Genomic DNA, 21447 nt, shown 5'->3' on the forward strand with positions numbered 1-21447 from the left:
CCCAAACCCTAAATCTCATAAACAAGGACTTCAGCTTTTATATTGTCATATAGCACACGTATTTTAGCATGTTTACGAGAGAGAGAGAGAGCGCAATGTCCGCCACGTAACCAACTGTTACGTGGGTCTGTGTTGTATTTTAATTCATATTTATTTGTTGCGGATTTGTGCTTGTTGCGCTTGAGTTATAGGAGGAGTTTCCTACCCGGCTTGTCTAGGATTGGATGACGTCACGGGGGATGCATCTACATGCCGCTCTCCTTAGAATTATGTTATTGTTAACCTTTTGTTAACTAGTTTGTTTATTTTGATACTTTGTTTTTATAGCAGGTAGTGGATTATTTTTCATAGTCACGTTTTGGTATTTATTTAGTTTAGTGAAGGTAAGCAGTGGCCCGGAAGACTCACCTGTTTTTATTCCTTTTACGGGAGTTGTAGGTAAGATCTGTCCATTTAAAAACAGTGATAGTCAGAGACCTGTTTCCTTAGCTGCTCTACCTGTCTATTTGAGTGTGTCTACTTTTGGTTTTGTTAATGTTGTGCTTATTATTTTTGTGAATTAAAGAGTAATTCAGACTAATTATTAAAGATTAATTCAGTCGTCTGTGTCTTTCATATGTTCGGCTCAAACCTTGGTTGTTGTTGTTCGAGCCAGTGTTGAGTTTTGGGCCGTAACACCATCATAAACTAATATAAAATTAGTGCATATATACATGGACATTACATTAAGAAGCCTAAAGGTTTAAAAAAGCCTATATATCAAAAGAAGATGGACAAATAAGAACCGTTCTGTCATAAACTATAGTTAAACAACTTGTCAGAAGCTGCGAACTGATTACATACAGGAATAGAGAAGAGCGCTCTTTTATTATCAGCTGTTAGTCATCGCCCGCTCTTTTTTTTCCTGGTCATTGCGCCTTTGCCATGTGCTGTGTAAATGCAGACGATCAGATACGAGTCACTTTTAAAAGATGATGTAAGCAGATCACCACACAAATCGGAATTGACCATCAAGATCTGCAGTGTAAATGCAGCCTAAGAGTCAGAATATCTGCTGAGGTTTTCACACGGTGTTTTAAAGATTAAATGTTTGCACCCTGACATCATGAATTGATCTGAATAATATAATTTTAATATCATTACATAAATAAACGATTTAAAAATATAGCTAATAAAAATTGCATTTTTATAGGGGAATATTATATTGTAAGAAACATTGTTATCGCAGTACTCTAAATAAAATATTGCATTATGTACATGTTTAAAGACCTGATATAGAGACCCTGCTGCAAAATCCTAAAATCCACAGCCAACCAGAACACACCTGATGCTAAATGTTTGTCATTTTACAAGGGCTGAATGATTTACTGAATTTCAGACCATACTGCAATGTTATTAAACTACTTTTTAAACTAAACTCAGCACATTAAGCTGTGGTTTGACTTGTACAGAGGCTGCAGTCTTGACACACCCTGATACTGCAGAACTGTCAAATCAGGAACAGTACATCATCTGTGTGGGATTATATTAGCTTTAAAAAAAAGCGCACAAAACCAAAGGTTCTACCTTTTTTTTGTGTGTGTGTTCTGTTACTGACTGAAAAATAGTAAGATACTAAATATTATAATTCATTTAAAGACTGCCAAGCAAAAAGGGACATCTGCATTTCCATATTTGCAGAGATGTGTTTTTCACAGAAATGCAGATTTCCATGTTATCTGACATCATCGGGACGTCCATGTTTACAATGATTCTTATAGATATTTAAGGAGATTGCACTTCCGCACATTCATGCACTTTTGCACACTCCCTGGACATTTTCATTTAAATTTTAACTCAATTCAGTTATGCTGTCTTTACTGTACATAACTTATCTATAAGTGTTCTACATTGTATAGATTTTTGTTAACATTAGTGTTACGTTCGCTTGCAGAACGTATTTTGGATATGTGTGTGCGTTTGTTTGTATGCGTGTGTTACAGGTACGAACGGCATTGGAGGATCCGCATTTCATGCTGATGACGTTGGCCGCTGATGCTGGGTTTGCACCACCAATCGCTGGTCGGCGTAGCGTTTAAAAGCAGGGCCCAAACTGCAATGGCGATCTCTCTCTCTCTCTATCTCTTTCCATCTCTCGCTCTTACTCTTTCTGTGGGTCTCTGTGAGGACAGTCTCTCTTGCGAGGGCTAGTCTGAGACAATGTGTTTTGCTTGTGTTTAATTCTCTTGTCTATAGTTTTGAGATCTGAAAGTGCAATGTGTTTGCTTGTGACTGTACAGTTAACTGATGTGTTTGAGTGATACCTCGGAGAGGTTGTAGGAGTGAGTAAGTCCCGCGATATACATATACAACACCGAGATTCATCTTTTGTATTAGTTCACTAGGTTCAGGAGAATGTGCTGCTTTGTGTATGTTTTGTTTTTAGTTAGAATAGTTTAGTTAAGACGTTTGGTACGTTGAAGATGTTTCTTTTCATGCTTTTCTTTTCATATTTAGTTTAGTTTGTTGAAAACAGTTACTGAGTTTTGTTATATTTATTTCTTGATTTAAGCACATCTAACTACTTCCTCTCCCCACCCCCAGGTAATTCATCATTTATTGTAAATATTTTTCTTTCACTGTATAATATATTTTTTATTTCATAGGAAGTATGGGCAATAAACATTTGCAGTGATATTTGGTTCTTCAGTCGTTTCTTTCTCCCTCCATTTGTTACAATCACACTCAACTATTATATGTTATGTCAAATACCTTTAGTTTAATATTAACATCTAAAAGGACGTAACAATTAGAAACTTTACAATAAGGTTGTATTAGTTATTGTGAGTTAATGTATTTACTAACATGAACAAACAATGAACGATATATTTATTACAGGATTTGTTCATGTTAGATAACATTAGTAAATGAAAAGTCAGTTGTTCATCATTAGTTCATGTTAACTCACATGTTAATTAACCAGTGTTAACTAGCATGAATTTCGATGTTAATAATGCATTAGTCAATGTTGAATTATGAGTAATAAATGATGTACAAGTAATCTTCACACATAGTTCATGTTAGTAAATGCATTAACTAATGAACCTTATTGTAAAGTGTGACCTTGACATTTGTTCTTAGTTTCTCAATAGCTATATTTTCTCTATATATACATTTTTTCAGTTCAGTAACACTGCTATGACATTTGACTGCCTTTTTTACTTCACTTTTGATTTTTGTGATCACATGACACTATAATTGCAAACAGTGCAGCACCAGTTGACGGTGCACAGAATTCTTCAGTTTTTACAAGCACAAATGAATCATTTATAACATGGGTTGTAAACCTTTTTCACTGTGGGGCCCACTACTTACTCCGATCAATTTCTAAAGGCTCAACTGTCAGACATTTTCCTTTAAAACTTGATTTATTAACAAATATTATATTTATTATATTATATTATTATAACAAATATATATATATATATATATATATATATATATATATATATATATATATATATATATATACATATATATATATATATATATATATATATATATATATATATATATATATATATATATATATTACACATTTGTTGTGCTTTCTATCATTTTATATTATCAGCATTTTATAAAGATATATATTTAAATTTAGTTACATATAAAACTAAAATTATATCATATATAATTGTAACTGTTTGTTGTTACTTTATAAATTATGTATATAAGTTGTTTGTTTTCTAAGATAATTTCTTATTGAGAATAAGTTGCATGTATTATTTGAGAATTTATTTTGTTTGGGACTTTTAATTTGAAATCTGAGGTTGTATAAAATGGCTGACTGCTCATGAGGTTATCACTTCCTGTTAGCAAGCGATCGGCAAACATGAATTGTTTGCATGTGCTCGCCAATGAATGCATTGACTTCACCAAGGACTTCAAGTGATTTAAGGGACAACTTCTTTCACATAGCATGCAGCCAACGAGGTATTTTGCTTTATATTTGTATTTAGTGTTTGAAGTTTCTAAAGTTTGTTTGTTTATGTATGTTTTGATTTGTATTAAGTTCATTTGTTTTGTATTTATTGTTTAGTTTTCACGGTGGATTTGGGGAAAAAGCCATCAAATAAATCAGTATCACGGAAACCGCTTGTGCTAGCGTATGCTTGAGGGAAATTACAATAATTTTATTTATTTATTTTTAAATATACACAGATTCAAAAAGAACCACAGGTCAACAGAGAGATTGCAAAATACCAGCTTCTGCTTTAAAGTGGAATGACTGAATAACTACTAATAAATATGTACTATTCAAAAATATACAGACCAATGTAAAATACAGTAAAACACTCTAAATCTGTTGAAACGCATCAGTCTGATGGCGGTTGAGTTTGCAGCTGGACATTATTGGGAGATCACTGACAGGAACAGTGAACAGCTCCGCCAGAGCGCATCTGATGCTCATATGCAAGTTTATTTTATATTCTATGGCAAAAACACCATTGAGCCTCGCTAGATCCTTCTGTATGGGCACGCGTAGGTTATAAAATACTCACATGACATTCATTTAAACAACTATGCGGATATTAAATAATTCACACAAAAATACACAAAGAGATGCTTTCACTTCATGCATCGTTTGTGAATGAACAGGTTTACGTGGACTAGTTGCAGATGCGATCATGAGGCTGTTTTTGCGGCGAGATTGAAATAATCAATTAGTGAACAGGAGAAAGTGCATTCCTTCGATCATAATGAAATCCAAAAATCACAGCATAATATTGAGAGTTAAATTTAATCTACAATGGCTGGATAGGATTATATGAATTAGTTATTCAGGTAGAATAAAGCAGGAGTGTTTGTACCTCTCTGACGTACTGATTCCCATCACCGAAACACAGCAGCAGGTGAGGAAGGACGTGAACCACATACGGCTCGAATAACTTCCCCAGCATGTTACACAGCATCTCAAACGCAAACAGAGCACCTGAAAAAGAGAGAAAAAGGTGATCATATATATGATTTCACATTATTTTAACTAATAATTTGTCAAGCAAACAGATCTGCTCCTTCAAAAGCTGCACCTTCTCTGCGTCTGGAGTTCTTCTTATCCTGAATGGCGTCCGTCAGGGTGGTCATGATCTCCTGCTGTTTGAGTGATAAGATGCCCAGACCTTTGACCAGTCCGGCCAGTCCGTACGCAGCTCCTTTGCGCTCTGCGTATTTGTCGCTCTCCAGCAGCAGCTGCAGGAGTTTCCGCACCATCCCTCCTGCATCCTCCTTTATAGCAGGAACCAGAGGAGGAAGACAACTCGCCACCGATTCCTGAACCTGAGGAGCAGAAGACACAAAGAGACACGTTCGGGCTGATACACACCAAGCCGAGGCCAAACTAGCATAAAGCACAATTGTGTTGTTACCACTTGTTGTATTGCTTCTAGACCAAAAAGCTGCACGTGAACACACCAAACGGATGAAAGCCGACTGAAACGAGAGCCGTAATCTGCACCTAGGCAAGATGACATGTCTTTCTGCTCTGTAGGGGGCAGTATCCGGTTAATCGTTCCGCAAAGGAAACCAAAACTTCTAACTCACACAGACGAATTGTAAACAAAGCAGTATTAAATACTATTATCATTAATTGTTACTCATCAAGGAGAAATTCAGCCCTGCAAATATGTCTGATAAACTAACAATCAATATCATTTGCAAATGTTTGAGAAACGGCAAAATTATAGCCAGCCTCTTTTTGTTCCTTCTTGGGTTGAATTGTTTACTTGCTACGTCGCTTCACTATGTCACACTCACACTCTAATTCATTCCTCAATAACCAATCAAAGCGAACTCTTCAGGCGACGCTTATTCGACATGCTAAATTGGGTCAACAAGCTCCGAAGTTAACCTGATGAGAGGCGACGTGTAGAAAACACCAAACCAACTGGCCTGACCGAACGTTAACGTTAGATAAAAAGCACTGCTGACCTGCTGTGAGGGAGTGGAGAGGGCTGTGATCAGCTTGGCCACGATGGGTTTGACTTTGGGGTCGCTCTTGTCCAGATGTTTAGCCAGCGAGCCCATGAGGATGACGACACTCTGCCGCACAGAGTCATAGCTGGCGTCCTGCGGTGCGTTCTTCAGAAACTCCTCAAACACGGGCAGCAGAGAGCTCACGTTATCCTGACACAGGAAGAGAAATATTTTATACGGCACCAGTGTTACTATAGTAATACTTATATACTACAGGGTTCCCACTCTAAGCCAACTGTGAAAATCCCTGACTTTTACTGACAAAGAGGCTGAATTCTCAGAGCCTACTCTTCAGTGAATAATAATGATTTCACGAGTTCACACTTGCAATAGTTTCAGAATAAAGCGTATTTGGCGTGCTGTCCAGGGAGAGGGCTCTGAGCTCGGGGAGACACCCCAACTCGAGTTATTCCCCTTATCAGGAAACAGAGAGGAATTGGGATTCGAGCGAAGTATCTAGCCCGGCCCCAGAACGCTCCCCCCGGGATTGTAATGCTTAAGAGGTGAGGTGACGGGGTGGTGGAGGGATGCTAAAGTCGTGAGATGCTGCAGGTAAGACAACTTTGGTATATATAGGGGTTTGGTCAAGAACTGATTGGATAATAGAATAATTGTCAATGACGTATTTGATACTGAAACTTCTGCGCGTGCTCATCCCGAAATTTGTTTATAAAACATCACTAAAAAAAACAGGCAGCCTTTGTGTTGTGTATTTAATCCAGAATTTGGCAATTCTGCGATTACTAAAATTTATTTCAAATGACTCAATTTAGAGAAGCTTACATTTTTTTCCCCAATTGTCATAAATTTCGAAAAAAGATTTGGACCACCCAGAACCTGTTCACATTTCTTCCGCAGCATCTGCATTAGGGCTGCACAATATACCGTTTCAGCATCGATATTGCAATGTGCGCATTCACAATTGTCACATCTCAAAGACGCAATTTTGAATCTGAATTATGGCTGACCAGAAGCTATAGAATTGTATTTAATTACTATATTACTATAATTATACATACACAAAATATATAGCGATAAATGATATTATTGTCATTTTGAGACGTTTTATGCCACTCATTATATAATACAGAATGATAATATAATATTATAAAAATGCAAGAACACTCTTCCAAAAAACACATATTTCATTCTTAAGAATATTTCATTTAATTAGTCCTTTTAATAATTTAATAATGAGGCATTGGAATCAGAATGTGAAAACGCAGATCCTGAATAAATAATAATAATAAATGCTACCACAAAAGTGACTGAGGCTCCGATATCTGCTACCAGATCTATTGTCAGCTGTCTGACACCCACATGAAAATATACTATAGTCATTTATAGTAAATACTACAGTGTTTTAACCATACTGACGCTGACACCTCCAATAGTGATAGAGATGTTTCATAATCAGCTAAATGTTGCTGGAATTGTTTTTATGTATGGGCGATATATATTGCAATGATTGAGGTCATGTCCATGTGTTGTGCCATAAGTCCATATATTGATTATTAGCCGCGTTTCCACTATCGCGCCTAAAGTGAGCGAGCCAGGGCGAGCCAAGGCCAGTCGCGTTTCCACTATCACTTCCGGGGCGTAATCGGGCCGAAGCGGGGCTTCCTTGGGGCCAGCGTCCGGCCTTTTTCGGCCCGCCGAATACCTTGGGCCAAGGAGGGCCAACTGGGGCTTCGGGGCGGGGTTACGTACAAAGGCGGAGTTTTCCTGTCAGGTAAAGAGGAGACAAGATGCTTTCTTCCCTTACATTTGTTTTGCTATCGCGCTTGATCAACTCACTAAGAAGAAGAAAAAATGGATAGCAGACGAACTCGAATGTCCTTATCCAGGGATCGCTGTCTGGCCTTACACCAACAGACCACAATCGCTTCGGTGTTCTCCATCTTCCAGCTCTCGTAGTGATGCCAGGTTGTGTTTGTGGTTATAATTAGAGTTTTTTGTTTTCGCTGAAGTGGGCGGGTTGTGTGACGGGTTGTGTGACGTTTGATTCGGGGGACGTTCTGGGGGCGGTGTTTGCGTGACGCGCTGCGAGCAACTAGCCCGACAGTGGAAACGCGACATGATTTCGGCCTCATTTCTCAACCTCCCGGGCTATTGGCCCGGCCTGGCCCGATTAAAGCCCTGGCTCGCACTGGCCCGATAGTGGAAATGCGGCTATTGTGACCTGGGGGCTGGATTTATGCAAAAAAAAATATCTTACCTTCTAGACTAATTGCCTACATTTCAACGAAAAACCAGATCATTTTACTTACTCCACTGGCATAGATGATTTTGCTTGTTTTAAGGAAAAACTCTTAATTTTGACTTAATTATTTGACTTATTTAAAAAATAAACCAAGAAAACCAAATAATACATTTACTTGATAAAGAATTTTTAGATATTTGGACTAGAAATGTGACTTCATTTTCTGTATTCAATTTCTGTACCTGAATACTGTTAGGACTACCCAGAAAAATAGAGCTATTCAAACAATATACTGAAACTGTATTCATATTGCAATATTTAATCGCAAAACAATAAAATATCGCAAAAACAGATCTTTTCAATATCGTACAGCCCTAATCTGCATACTTTTACATATAAAAAACCCCCATTATATTCACGTATTGAAAGTGCTCATTGGGGGTGCAATACTTTGAGATGTCATAGACAAGACATGGTACTTCTCCTTAGGTGTGTGACCGCCTTTAGACCAGTCACTTGACAATTTCATAACACACATTTGAGGCTAGGTTTAGGCTAAGATCAAGTTTGCTGTATCTAACATTTGAACAATCTAATGCTATTGTTGGAGAGATTTGAACAGTTTTGTTTATTTTAATCATTTATTTATCAAATATAATTTGATAGATATATTACATTGACCTGATCAAGAGGTAAACACTTTCTCTCTCTGTTTCTCTTAGTGTTCCCATTATATAATTACAAAGACCAATAGTTCTTGAGGCCAAAATAGAAAAAAAAGAAAGCTTACATTTTCACAACAAAACACAAGGAATGGCAGGAATATTGCTGCAATTTTGAGAAAGGGCATAGAAAATAAGTAATTTTAGGCTGCAATAATCAGATATTTTTGATCTGCAATATGTAGTTGAGTAATATGTAGGGACTCGTTGAGCTCTGAACAGATAAAGATCGGCCAGAGACAGCATTTTACAGACTTGTGACTGCATTTGACTGGATATTGATAAGTAGAAGAGGAATAAAATGGCAGTGAAAAAATTGCCTAAACAATACAATAGGCAAAACACATGAAACAACGTAATATAAACATGCTAGAGAAAAATTATACCTTGATAAATGGAAAGTAAAACTGACACAAACATCCCTTATATTCCATGATGTGGACAAAAATATATACAATTCCCTCACTCTTAATGTCTTTAAAAACTCCAACATTCCATGACCTGTGGGAGCCCTGATACTATTATAATTGAATATAATATGGTTAAATGTGCTGAGTTACCTTGCCATGTGTGTTGAGAGCAGACAGTGCTGCGTCCAGCATGCAGCGGCGCACCTCGGGGTGTCTGTCATTTAGAGCGTCCGGCACAAAGAACAAGAAAAGTGGCGTCACCTGACTCTCATCCAGGTACTCGGCCAATTTGTTCAGCGCTAGAGCAATGCCACACCTGCACACAGGAAATGCATCAGTCTTCATTGAGAAAATGGACAAATCACTCAGATTCAAGGCAGACTCTGGACTGCATGTGTAGCGTAATCAGGAGATTATAGGGATAGTTCACCCAAAAATGAAAATTTACTCACTATTTTGTATATTAAATAAAGCTGAAAAACTTTAACTATTGACTTGCATTGTAGGAAAAACAAGTACTATGGAAGTCAATGGTTTTAGGTTTACAACATTCTTCAGAATAACTTCTTGTGCTCAACAAAAGAAACACAAAGGCTTGAAGGTTAAGTAAACGATGGCAATTTTCATTTTTGTGTTGACCATCCTTTATAAATTAAAAAAAAAAGCTATTTTCATAAAAATATAACAATAAATATACAGAAAAAAAGCAAACATGCAAAAAATAAAAACCATTCTACATATATAATTTGCAATAACTCTTTGCTAGATGTTATCCAAAGAGATCTTGAATGATAAAAAGAAAACTACAAATATTGTAACTGTGATTTCTATAATAACTGTATAATCACAATATGTAATATAATAACGAATTATTTAGCAACTCAAATCATAAAGCACTTTTTTAGAAACAAGTTTTTACCAAAAGTGCTGCACAGATCAGTAAAAATCACAATAACAACAAAAAAATGGCATAACATGAGAATAAAAAAGAAAATAAAATGAAATAAAACTAAAATAACAGCTCTCACACAGTGTTAAAGACCAGCCTAGAGGATTTTAAGCTAGAAAAAATAAACAAAAACAAACAAATAGTTTAGGCCTTTCTAACATGTAAAGGCAGATTGTCTCCTAGGGCAGTGTTTCTCAACTGGTGGGTCATGGGAATATTTTCAGTGGGTCATGGAGTGTGTGGTAAATAAAATAACAAAAGTTTAATTTATTTTGCAAATACCAGACTTTAATTATGAAATGCGCATGTGACAACCGTACCGTTTAACATGTGAAATTTCATTTAATTATAGCAACAAATATGTCGAATCGAAGTACGACCCCGAATATGTAAAGTATGGATTTACATATATTGATGACAAAAAAGGCTTCAAACCTCAGTGTGTCATATGTAGTGAGGTGCTCTCACAAGACAACATGAAACCTTCTGAATTAAAACGACATTTAGAAACCAAACATCCCGGTTGCAAGGACAAACCTGTGGACTATTTTTAAAAACGACTCTAAGAGCTGAGGGCATCACAAGTGCATACATTTTGTTAAATGACAGCAATAAAATATTGTTTATTTGTAAGTCTTGGTGATTTTCTTATGATTTATCTCACTACTTGTGTATGTTAACAAATAAATTAATTATAATTCCTAATCTTAAATTATAGGTTCTAAAATTTGGGCCGCAGCTTGATGACCATGTAAAAATGTGGGTCCCATGGCCAAACCATTGGAGAACCACTGTCCCTAGGGTGTGCTCACACTAGGCGCGTTTGACCCCATTTCCCGGTTTGTTTGACAAGTGTGAGTGCTCTGAATCATGCCCAGGCGCAATTTAGTTGGCCGGCCCTGGCTCGGTCGAAAGAGGTGTCCCAGAGCGTGGTTTGGTTGTGTTTTGGCGCGGCACGCTTGTAGGGTGAATGCAAAGTGCCTGAAAATAATAATAATAATAATAATAAACAACTTAAAATAATACAAAATCTCCACTTTACAGAGCGAGAGCGCTTCTCTTCTGTTAAACTGAACAGTCGCATCAATGACATAAGTGTAATCCGGCTAGGAAGGTAAAAATACAAAGTGAGCTGAGGGGGAGAGGACAACTGTGCCTGGTTCAAGACAACCATGCCTAGTGTGAGTACACTTTAGTCTAGGTTACTGCAAACACACGATCTAACTAACAAAATACAAAAAAGAAAAGAAAACCTTTACTAAAATTAGAATATAAAACAGCAAAAAAGTCATAATCATATCTAAAAAGCTCTGACCTGGCCTCCCATTGGTCAGGAGGTGCTTCAGAAATAACACGTCCCAGAGCATCCAGAACTGGAGGCGGCCTCTGAACACACACACACCCAAATCACTGAACAAGAACCACATTCACTCATACAAACCTCAATCAATTCAGTACATTACATAACAATAATCATTGTGAAAAGCACTATGCAAATACATTTAAATTGAGCTACATTTGAATCATTGAATCATGTGACTGAAGAAGGCAGTGTGGGTAATTTATAACATTTAACACAACGGCTATAATTCATCTGCTGTAACTCAATGGTCACTCATGCTGATGTGTGTGTAGGAGAGCCTCACATAGAGCTTCTGATGGTAGAGTTGAGTGAGCTGTGAGAGGACGGTGGCCGACTGCTCCTGATACTGACTGACGGCGCTGGACAAAGCCTCCGCACCGGCCGAACGCACCGCCTCCTCATGCTGGATCACATCCTCAATCAGCAGCGGACACAGCTCCGGCACCAGATCCAGACACAGAGCCTGCCACAGTCTGACACACACACACACACAGAGAAAAAGAAAGAGTCACACAAACACACTTCATCAGCAACAATAAACCAAATCAATGCTAATTTTTGTATAGTTTTGTGTATTGTCATGAGACTGGTCTTGCAGATTTCTTAGATTATACAGAGAATATTGATATAATTTATTCCCTAATTGACACAACTTCCTATCCACCATCTTGAATTAGTTAGAAAATCTGTTGTTTTGAACTCTCCATAGATGATTAGCCCAATTTCCACCAAATTTGGCTTAGACCAAGCTGCCAAAAAGTTACAGAATTTTCCAGTTGCTCTGCAGCTTGTTGCCATGCGTGTTTATAATGTGGCCGCTGGGCCCCGATAATTGCTGCTTGCAGCTACGTTTTCTAACGCATTTTCTTTTTTACTTTATTCTTTTGACACAAATGGTCTGGAGTTTACAAGATGAACCGTTTCCAAAACGCCAGCTTTCAAATAAACCCATGTTGCCAACATCTTCACCACGAGTCCAGCTCTGAATCAGCAGAGTCTGGAGTGTGAATGATGACCGTAGTGACTCAAGATGACTCACTTCTCCGCCAGAGCCCTGGCCTCCTCCTCCACATCAAACTTGGCCACCCAGAGCCTCCTCAGCACCTTCAGGCCATTGACATCAGTGCTGTCGGTGGGTAACGCCAGCTCCATCTCCAGCAGACCCTATAGCAGGCAGACACATCGCAATGTTAAAGGGGGCGTATTATGTCAAAATCACTTGAAACACAGTTGTGTGTCATCAGTCTGTGAATATAACTAGTATGGTATGGTAAAAACAAATTAATTATATTTTTCAGAATCACACTTGATGCAGAAACACTGATTGACATTGTCCATTTGTACGTGTCATCACAGTGAGAAAGCCCCGCCCACCAGTGACCATCTCCTCCTCATTAGAATAGGACACTAGTTTAGTTTTTTAAACTGCCACTGTGCCGACACCAAGCAGCAACCTCCTGCTCTCCCTCAAGAAGCAAATACGGAAGTAACTGAAACTGCAATTCATCAAAATTCCACTAGTCCTGGCTCCATATAGAGCAGATTTCTATTGAGCCCACTGTTAGAATGGCCAACTTTACAGCAGAAAAAAAGGTGTTTACAGCCTGGTACAAAGAACGATTTTGGTTCAAATAGCTAATAATACCATCATGACAACTGTGACAAGGGGTACATTTTTTTATAACCCATCCATTTCCTTTATATTAGGTTATATTAAGTCTGCATAATTAAGGGCGTGGCCACTTGAGTGACAGCTAGGTCTCACTGGTCACAGTCACTTCACCTCAGCTGATTCCGGCTGATTAGCCGCTGAACTCGGCATATACATCATATTTTTGTGTTGTTTTATGTTTCTTTACACAGTCGATTGCTATTTGGAATTATTTCCTACAATTATCAGATAATATGGCATGCTGTGTGCACTTTAGTTGTGCTCACAAACCATTCACGTGGCCTCCATTTCCCAGGTGGGTGAAATTATATACTTCTATACCATCTCTATAAATGTATTTGTTTTATTTAAGATCATTAATATTTTTCTTTAGACCCGTAAAGCACTCCAGAATCTGACCGATTGATTAGCTGTAGGCTCAAGAACAGTCACCTGAAGCATTGTTATACAGTGTAATGCCTAGATTTCATATATAGCCTTGCGTTTACTAACACAGACTATATCTGAAGTGTTTGGAATTCACACTTTCCTCCTGTTTAAAGGTCTAAACACTTTATTAATATAGTACACAACCAAGCACATGTGGTCAGAACACAAACGAGTCGCAGGTAATGAAGTATTAAGCAGTTCTCCCAAGGAAAAGTCTGTCTAAGCAAAATGCTAGCAGGCGTCTGTAGCTCATGCTCCGCCTCTTTTGCCCTTATTTGGTATCCCCCGGTACTTGCTTTGCCTTGCCGGTACTGGCTGTACCGGTGCTCAAAAAGAATGACAGATATGCTTTCCTAAAATAACATCAGGACTTGGGGCCGCTATATTGTTAGACCTGTGTCAAACTACACAGAGTTACCGACTGCTAGCGCACTTTATTCTGAAATTTATTCCCGTGCCGCAAGACCTCTAGATTACATTTTCCATTTTATTTAGAGATATTTTGTAGCAAGTTGGACCAGTTAGCATTCGTTTTTGATAAGAGCTTTAAATTTGATTAATATTTATTTTCTACATAAAGTGAGAAATATGATCACATATGAATGAGTTGACTTCTGAGTATATCTTTAAATGTAAAGAAGAAATATTATTTACATGTGATCAATAAACAAACTATTAATTGACTGAATTTACCGAAATGGTACTATAATATGACATACAGTTGAAGTCAAAATTTTTCGCCCTACTGTGAATTGGTTTTTCCTTTTCAAATATTTCCCAAATGATGTTTAACAGCAAGGAATTTTTCACAGTATTTCCAATAATATTTTTTCTTCTGGAGAAAGTCTTATTTGTTTTATTTCGGCTAGAATAAAAGCAGTTTTTCATTTTTTTCAAATACTATTTTAAGGTAAATATTATTAGCCCCCTTAAGGAATATTTGTTTTGTATTGTCCACAAAGCAAACCATCATTAAACAATGACTTGCCTAATTACCCTAACTTGCCTAATTAACCTAGTTAAGCCTTTAAATGTCACTTTAAGCTGAATACTAGTGTCTTGAAGAATATCTAGTCAAATATTATTTACTGTCATCATGGCAAAGATAAAAGAAATCAGTTATTAGAGATGAGTTATTAAAACTATTATGTTTAGAAATGTGTGAAAATCCAATCTCTCCGTTAAACAGAAATTGGTTGAAAAAATATACGGGGGGCTAATAATTCAGCAGAGCTAATAATTCTGACTTCAACTGTATATAATTATCAGGACATGTAATGACTAGTGTACTGTCAAAACAAACTTGTTTAAAGAAAAGACCAAGTAAGCGTGATTAAGGCACTGACCCGGAGCGCAGCGTCTCTGACAGAGAAACAGGAGGACAGTAAAGCCTCCAGCAGAACATCGATCTCAGGCTGTTCAGCGAGAGCACAACCCTCCTGACCCCCAGCACTGCCACACAGAGCTGTCAGACAGCCCGACGCCAGAACCTGAACACAAACACACATTAGTGCAATACACGCATTACACAGAGACTACACACATAAAACACACACACGCGTTTCACGTACACCAAACTACACAAACAGAAAATACACTGTATTTAAGTAAATTTCTCACGATTCTGTAGACGTAAAATAAAGGTGAATATGAGTAGGCTGTTATTATTGTTATTTCTCAGACTTATGGTAAAACAACAATAATATTGTGTGTAGGTCTACTGTTGGTTAAATTGCTAAATTTTGAATAGACTTTGACTAATGGACTTGAACAGACTTTAAATTTGTCCTGGTCATTAATGCACAGTAAAGTGATGACATCAGAATACAACTATTCATAATTCTGAAGTATTATTCTGTTTGAGACATGCTTGCAATCTGTCATTAACAATATTATTAGACCATTAATTCACTAGTAAAATCAGACATTTGTCGTAATCATAACTCTAAAATGCGATATGATCATTAAATGATGTGCAGGCTTTCGGTTTCATTTTCACTGCCAAGTGCTGTTCATACTTCGCGTGCGGCTCCCTTACGATCACTCTGTGCCACAAACTGAATGTTATTTACAACTATATTACCTGTTATTCACAGCCTATGGAGGTTCTGTTCACTAAAGCAGACGTGCGCGTCTATCATTAAGTAACAGCTCAGTCTCTCTGTAGTAACAGCTCACGGTCAGCAGCGCAGTGAGCGCACGTCATGTGTTATTTTGCGGCCGTGAATACATAATTACATGAAGACAGAAATTACATTATTTTTTTGTGAATTGTACCTTGTAAACACAGTATGTGACTCTTTTAACACCATTAGGAGGTATGCATGTCGCTGAGCAAAGTATGTAAAACAATGTGAAGACTTCGGTTGTGTTTGACCAAGTATGCGTGTCAAAAAGCGGACGAGTCTAAAGCAATGTCTGTAAAACCGAAATGTTGCCAGACGTCCGACTTTGAGAGGATGGGCCATCCTGTATTTCAACTCCACTCATTTTGACCTGGCAACGTTACTGCGGCTAGTTCAAGCAATCTGAACTCACATGTGACAACAGCTCACTAATAAGAGAAAACGGATGTCATATCGTAATAAAATCGTCATAACGCCACGATGCATATTGTGACATTTTTGAATCGCAATAAATCGTACCACGATAAATCGTTACATCCCTAACAAATACACTTTACAAACAAAGCAAACATACTATACACATTGCACACACAATAGTTTACACTGAGGACAACACATACATTTAATACAAAAATACATTTCATTAAACATGTGCACAGACTAAGGATGCTCATTTCGGTTAATTTTTACCATCCAACAACCGCAGCTCGTTAGCCGAAAAATAAATATTAGCAAATTAATATTAAAATATTATTTAATTAAAAAAAATTTCACTCAAATGACAAATTTAGATTACAAAACAAAAACTCTGACTGAATAGTTTTTAAGAACCGGCATAGGCTGTTTATTCCAATCATGTTTTATTCTTCAATCAAATTAAAATATTAGGCTACCTTCAATCGATCGCTCCATGGAAAATATGCATTTATTTACACTCCACTGTATTTATTTTATCACAAAACCCCTTCAACAGTTTAAATAGAAGTCATTAGTTTAAAGATTGTCATAATGACTTAATTCCTCTGTCTCGCGTGCTGCGTTTGATAAAAGACAATGACAACGAAACTTAAGGCTCATATGTTGACTTTTAGTAAAGTACAGGCTACAATAGTATATAACAGTTTTGTTGTTTACATATGATATTGCATTAATCTGCATACATGTTTTATAAGCTGACAAATGAAAGCCTTTCATTATGTTATTCATTATGCAAAATCAAGTAAATCTTTGGATTTGTTTGATTCGTAGATTTTGTAGGCTATTTTAAAAATGTATATTATATAAGGATTATTAATAACTGTAATTTTCCAAATGGAAAAAGGTTGGTTTGTTGGTTGTACACTAAATCATCAATAGCCTATTTGTTGAGTTTATGACGCATAGAGGCAGCATAGAGGCGATCAGCATCAGTGCTGGTTTGTCAACTCATCTGTGCACAGAAATATTTTTCTTTCAGTCTGCTTCTTTGACAAATTATATCTGTTGCACATTTAGGGCCCGATCACACCGATCGCACTTTTCTGTTCCAAAAATGCAAGGCGCACCTCACGGCCTTTTATGTTGACAAGAAAAAATGAAGCGCAGTACGCCTTTTATGTCACTAGGAAATGACTGAATCAGCTGGTCTTTAGTACGCGAGTGTTGCTGTCCATGTTGTTATAATTGTAATATTTAATAACATTGTGATATTCAAGATTTGTACAGGCCTGGAAAACTTGAAACAGCAATCACAAGTCTTTCCTCCATCATTAAAAGTTCTCTTAACTCCATATATTATACACCACCCACCCACAAACACACACACACACACAGAATTTTGTCTACCTGAAGGCGAGGAGTGGACGTCCCGATCACTTTGGTCAGCAGCTGTAGCATACTGACCCTCGGCAGCAGCTCTGGGCCATTCTGGACACACACACAAGACCAATTATTATACAACTTATCATATTCAGACATAGAATTAGCACAGACATGCAAATATGACAATTTATTAGTTGAAAATCATCTTACAATAACACCACACAAATTATATTAAATAACAGATTTTCCTGTTTTAGCCATTTATTTGAAATATTAAACATAATAAGAATAACACTTATTAATATTATTGTTAGTAACAGCAGTAGAAGTGGTATAAAACTGAAATCATAACTTTATTACACAATCAAATTTACACAATTAAATCCCAAAATAAATTCAGGTCAAAATGCACAGTTGATCATCTACATTTAGTCATTTAGCAGATGCTTTTGTCCAAAGCATCTTACAAATGAGGCATTTAGTGATTAAACATGAAGGAGGAACACTTTTACTAAGTGTTAAGTTAAAAATGTTCTAACTTGAGGCTAGGGTTGCGTACCGAAAGCCATTACGGCACCAGTACCTATGTAACCGCTGTGCTCCGGACGGAATCAGCATATGAATTTGGGTGCAAGTTCAAAAGTAAGGTGTGTAAGGGGGGACACGTCAAACTTAATGAAACATTTGTGCGCACATAGAATCAACTTTAAGGCGGAGGAATGTATTGTCTTTGACAGCTTGCAACATCATCTGGCACTTTCACTGAGTACGCTTACATGGACACCAATACTCCAATATTAATATGAGAAAGACAATAATCTGATCAAGAGCCTACCATGTAAACAGCGATTTTTCATTATCTTAAATAACCACAGACTTCCGCATCGTGAAATGTAGAGGTCTTTTCTTTACATTCAGCGTGCGGAATTAAATTCCATTAAAACAACACTCTTCCACCAGTTCATACGTCATATTCTCATACAATACCTCAGTTTGTCACGAAGCATAAACAATATGTTTCTGAATGAAAGTGGAACTGCCAAACTGCAGTTAAGGTCGAATAATTAAAAATGAAACACCCAAAATAACATCAAACTCTGGAGAAAATGTGGAAAGCATGGTGATGCAATGACGTTAATCGACCTATGTGCTATCACATGTAAAATGGGATCATAAACGGAACATCCAGTAAAGCAACTCATTAAACACCTTAATTATATTATCGTCTTATTCAGATCAAGGCAAATAATTAGATTACTGATGTCCATGTAAACGCAGTCACAAGACCCAAACCCTAGAAAAATGGGGAGGATGGTGTCACGGACGAAAGTGAAAAGCAAGGGGGGGATATTTTAATATATAAAATATCAATTGATGTACACTTTAAAACTTTATTATATTGTTCAATTAAAATGATTAAAAATTGTGTGTCGAATAAAAGATTTTTCAGGTCATCCATCCTTTTTGTGGCTCAAAAGTTCAGCCACTGGTACCTTATACTTTAAAAGTATTGATTTTGCACCAGTAACGAAATAACCCCAAACGATACCCAACCCTACTTAAGGCAATATATTTTCACCTGACAATGCCAGTCATTAAAAACCACAGCGAATGACGTCAACTCTGACACTTTCACTTCAGAACAGACTTCAGCAGAGTCGCAAACCTTAAATCTCATACACGAGGACTAAAAAAATCTATATTATATTTTATATTTAAATTATATATTGTCATGTAGCACAATTATTTAAGCATATTTACAAGAGAGAGAGAGAGAGAGAGAGAGAGAGAGAGAGAGAGAGAGAGAGAGAGAGAGAGAGAGCGAGAGAGAGAGCACAATATCCGCCACGTAACTGTTGCATACATCACGTCCATAAATCACGGCATGGACATTACATTAAAATGCCTACTGGTCTAAAAATGCCTAGATTAAAAGAAGATGGCCAAATGTTTCTGTCAAACAACTTGTCAAAAAAAATTAAAAAATTAAACCCTGCAAACAGATTAAATACAGGAATGGAAAAAAGGGCGCTCTTTTATTATCAGCTGTCAGTCAGCGCCCGCTCTTTTTTCCCTGCTCATTGCATCTTTGCCATCTGCAGTGTAAATACAGACAATCGGATACGAGTCACTTTTAAAAGATGATGAAAGCCGGTCATCAAAATAAATAAGATACAGTCACAAAATCAGAATTGACCATCAAGATCTGCTGTGTAAATGCAGCCATAAAGTGCTTAAGTGTTTGCAGAAGAGATGGGTTTTGAGTTGTCGCTTGATAGCAGTGGATCAGCAGTCCGCATGGGAACATAAAGATCATCACATCAAAACACTGCATCTAGTTAATGTTATAAGCGCACCTCGTCTATGAAGGTGTCGGTGGTGTCGTCCTGCGCCCGCAGCTGTGCGTGTGTGTTGATGACCTGCAGCGCTCGCATCATCATGAGCTCAGACTCCTCCGAGGAGCCGCTGCTCTGACTCAACACAGCCTGAAGCAGCGGGAAACAGAAGGAGAACGCTGGAGCTGACAACACCAGCACATCTGAACCTGAAGAAAACACACACACACACACACACACACACACATCAGCACAACTGTGGAAGCAAAAGGAAGCTATCTGAAAGGGATGCCTGGCTGTTAACCTAAATTGTTTCCAAAAAATATAAATCACAGCTGCCTAACTCACTGCAGAATTAAATGTGCAGCTCAGCTCTTCTGTTTCCACCAAAACTGCTCGTCAGGAGCTTCACATGATCAATATACATGGCCTGCTGCTCTAGACAAACCTTTGTTTACTTGTGTCAATGCCAATAGGCAGTGAAACGTGTTGTTCTGTGATGAGTCCACCTTCACTACATCCGGGAGAGTTACAGTGTGGAGAAGCCCCAAAAAAGCGTACCACTCAGACTGTTGCATGCCCAGAGTGAAGCGTAGGAGTGGTTCAGTGGTGGTTTGGGTTGCAAATCATGGCATCCACCAGGCCCAATACTTGCTAGATGAAAACTGGGAAGGACTACCCAATCATTCTGCAGGACCATGTGTACTCATTGTATTCTGAAGGAGGTGCCATGTATCAGTATAATAATGCACCAATACACACAGCAAGACTGGAGAAAGAGTGGTTTGATGAACATTAAAAGTGAAATTGAACATCTCCCATGGCCTGCACAGTGACCAGACCTAAATATTATTGAGCCACTTTGGGGTGTCTTGGAGGAGTGAGTCAGGAAACGTTTTCCTCCGCCAGCATCAAGTATTCACCTGCCTTTGGTTTAAGAATTAATCAAATATTAAGGCTCAGTTTTGTGTCTAAATTTGACACTTTGTGGCAAGTGGCCATGTAATAAGCTGGATAAAATACATCCAGGTGGTTGTTTTTGTAAAATAAAGCCCTTAAAAAGGTTAATACATTTCGTGTTGGGCTGCCGATAAGCTTGTTGGGCTTTATTCTGTGATAATAACTGCCTGTATGAACTTTAACCCTTACTTAAAGGGATAGTTCACCCAAAAATAAAAATTCTGTCATAATTTACTCACCCGTTACTCTTTTCAAACCTTTATGAGTTTCTTCCTTCTGTTGAACATTAAAGAAGACATTTGGAAAAATCCTTGAAACCTGTAACCATAGACTTTCATAATATTTGTTTTTTCTACTTTAGAAGTCGCTGTTTACCAAGAAACTCCGGCAACAGGAATTAAACAAATTACAGCATCAACTAAAATCATTAGAAAAAGAACACAAAATTAATCAAAACCCAAAAAT

The 21447-nt window shown here is 37.4% G+C and overlaps 1 protein-coding gene across 1 annotated transcript in view; it reads right to left on the reverse strand.

Annotated features, from left to right (window-relative positions):
• gcn1 (GCN1 activator of EIF2AK4) overlaps nucleotides 1-21447 on the reverse strand; it is a 105226-nt gene that overhangs the window by 26557 nt on the left and 57222 nt on the right. Inside the window, exons 26-35 of the mRNA XM_056463217.1 lie at nucleotides 20044-20231; nucleotides 17711-17791; nucleotides 15107-15250; nucleotides 12699-12823; nucleotides 11943-12132; nucleotides 11612-11682; nucleotides 9498-9663; nucleotides 5968-6162; nucleotides 5070-5316; nucleotides 4851-4972 (exon numbers count right to left, since the gene is read on the reverse strand). Coding sequence (XP_056319192.1) covers nucleotides 4851-4972; nucleotides 5070-5316; nucleotides 5968-6162; nucleotides 9498-9663; nucleotides 11612-11682; nucleotides 11943-12132; nucleotides 12699-12823; nucleotides 15107-15250; nucleotides 17711-17791; nucleotides 20044-20231 — 1529 coding nt within the window. The remainder of the gene's footprint in view (nucleotides 1-4850; nucleotides 4973-5069; nucleotides 5317-5967; nucleotides 6163-9497; nucleotides 9664-11611; nucleotides 11683-11942; nucleotides 12133-12698; nucleotides 12824-15106; nucleotides 15251-17710; nucleotides 17792-20043; nucleotides 20232-21447) is intronic.

The sequence above is a fragment of the Danio aesculapii genome, chromosome 8 (assembly GCF_903798145.1).
Source record: "Danio aesculapii chromosome 8, fDanAes4.1, whole genome shotgun sequence".
In the NCBI taxonomy this organism is placed as follows: Eukaryota; Metazoa; Chordata; class Actinopteri; order Cypriniformes; family Danionidae; genus Danio; species Danio aesculapii.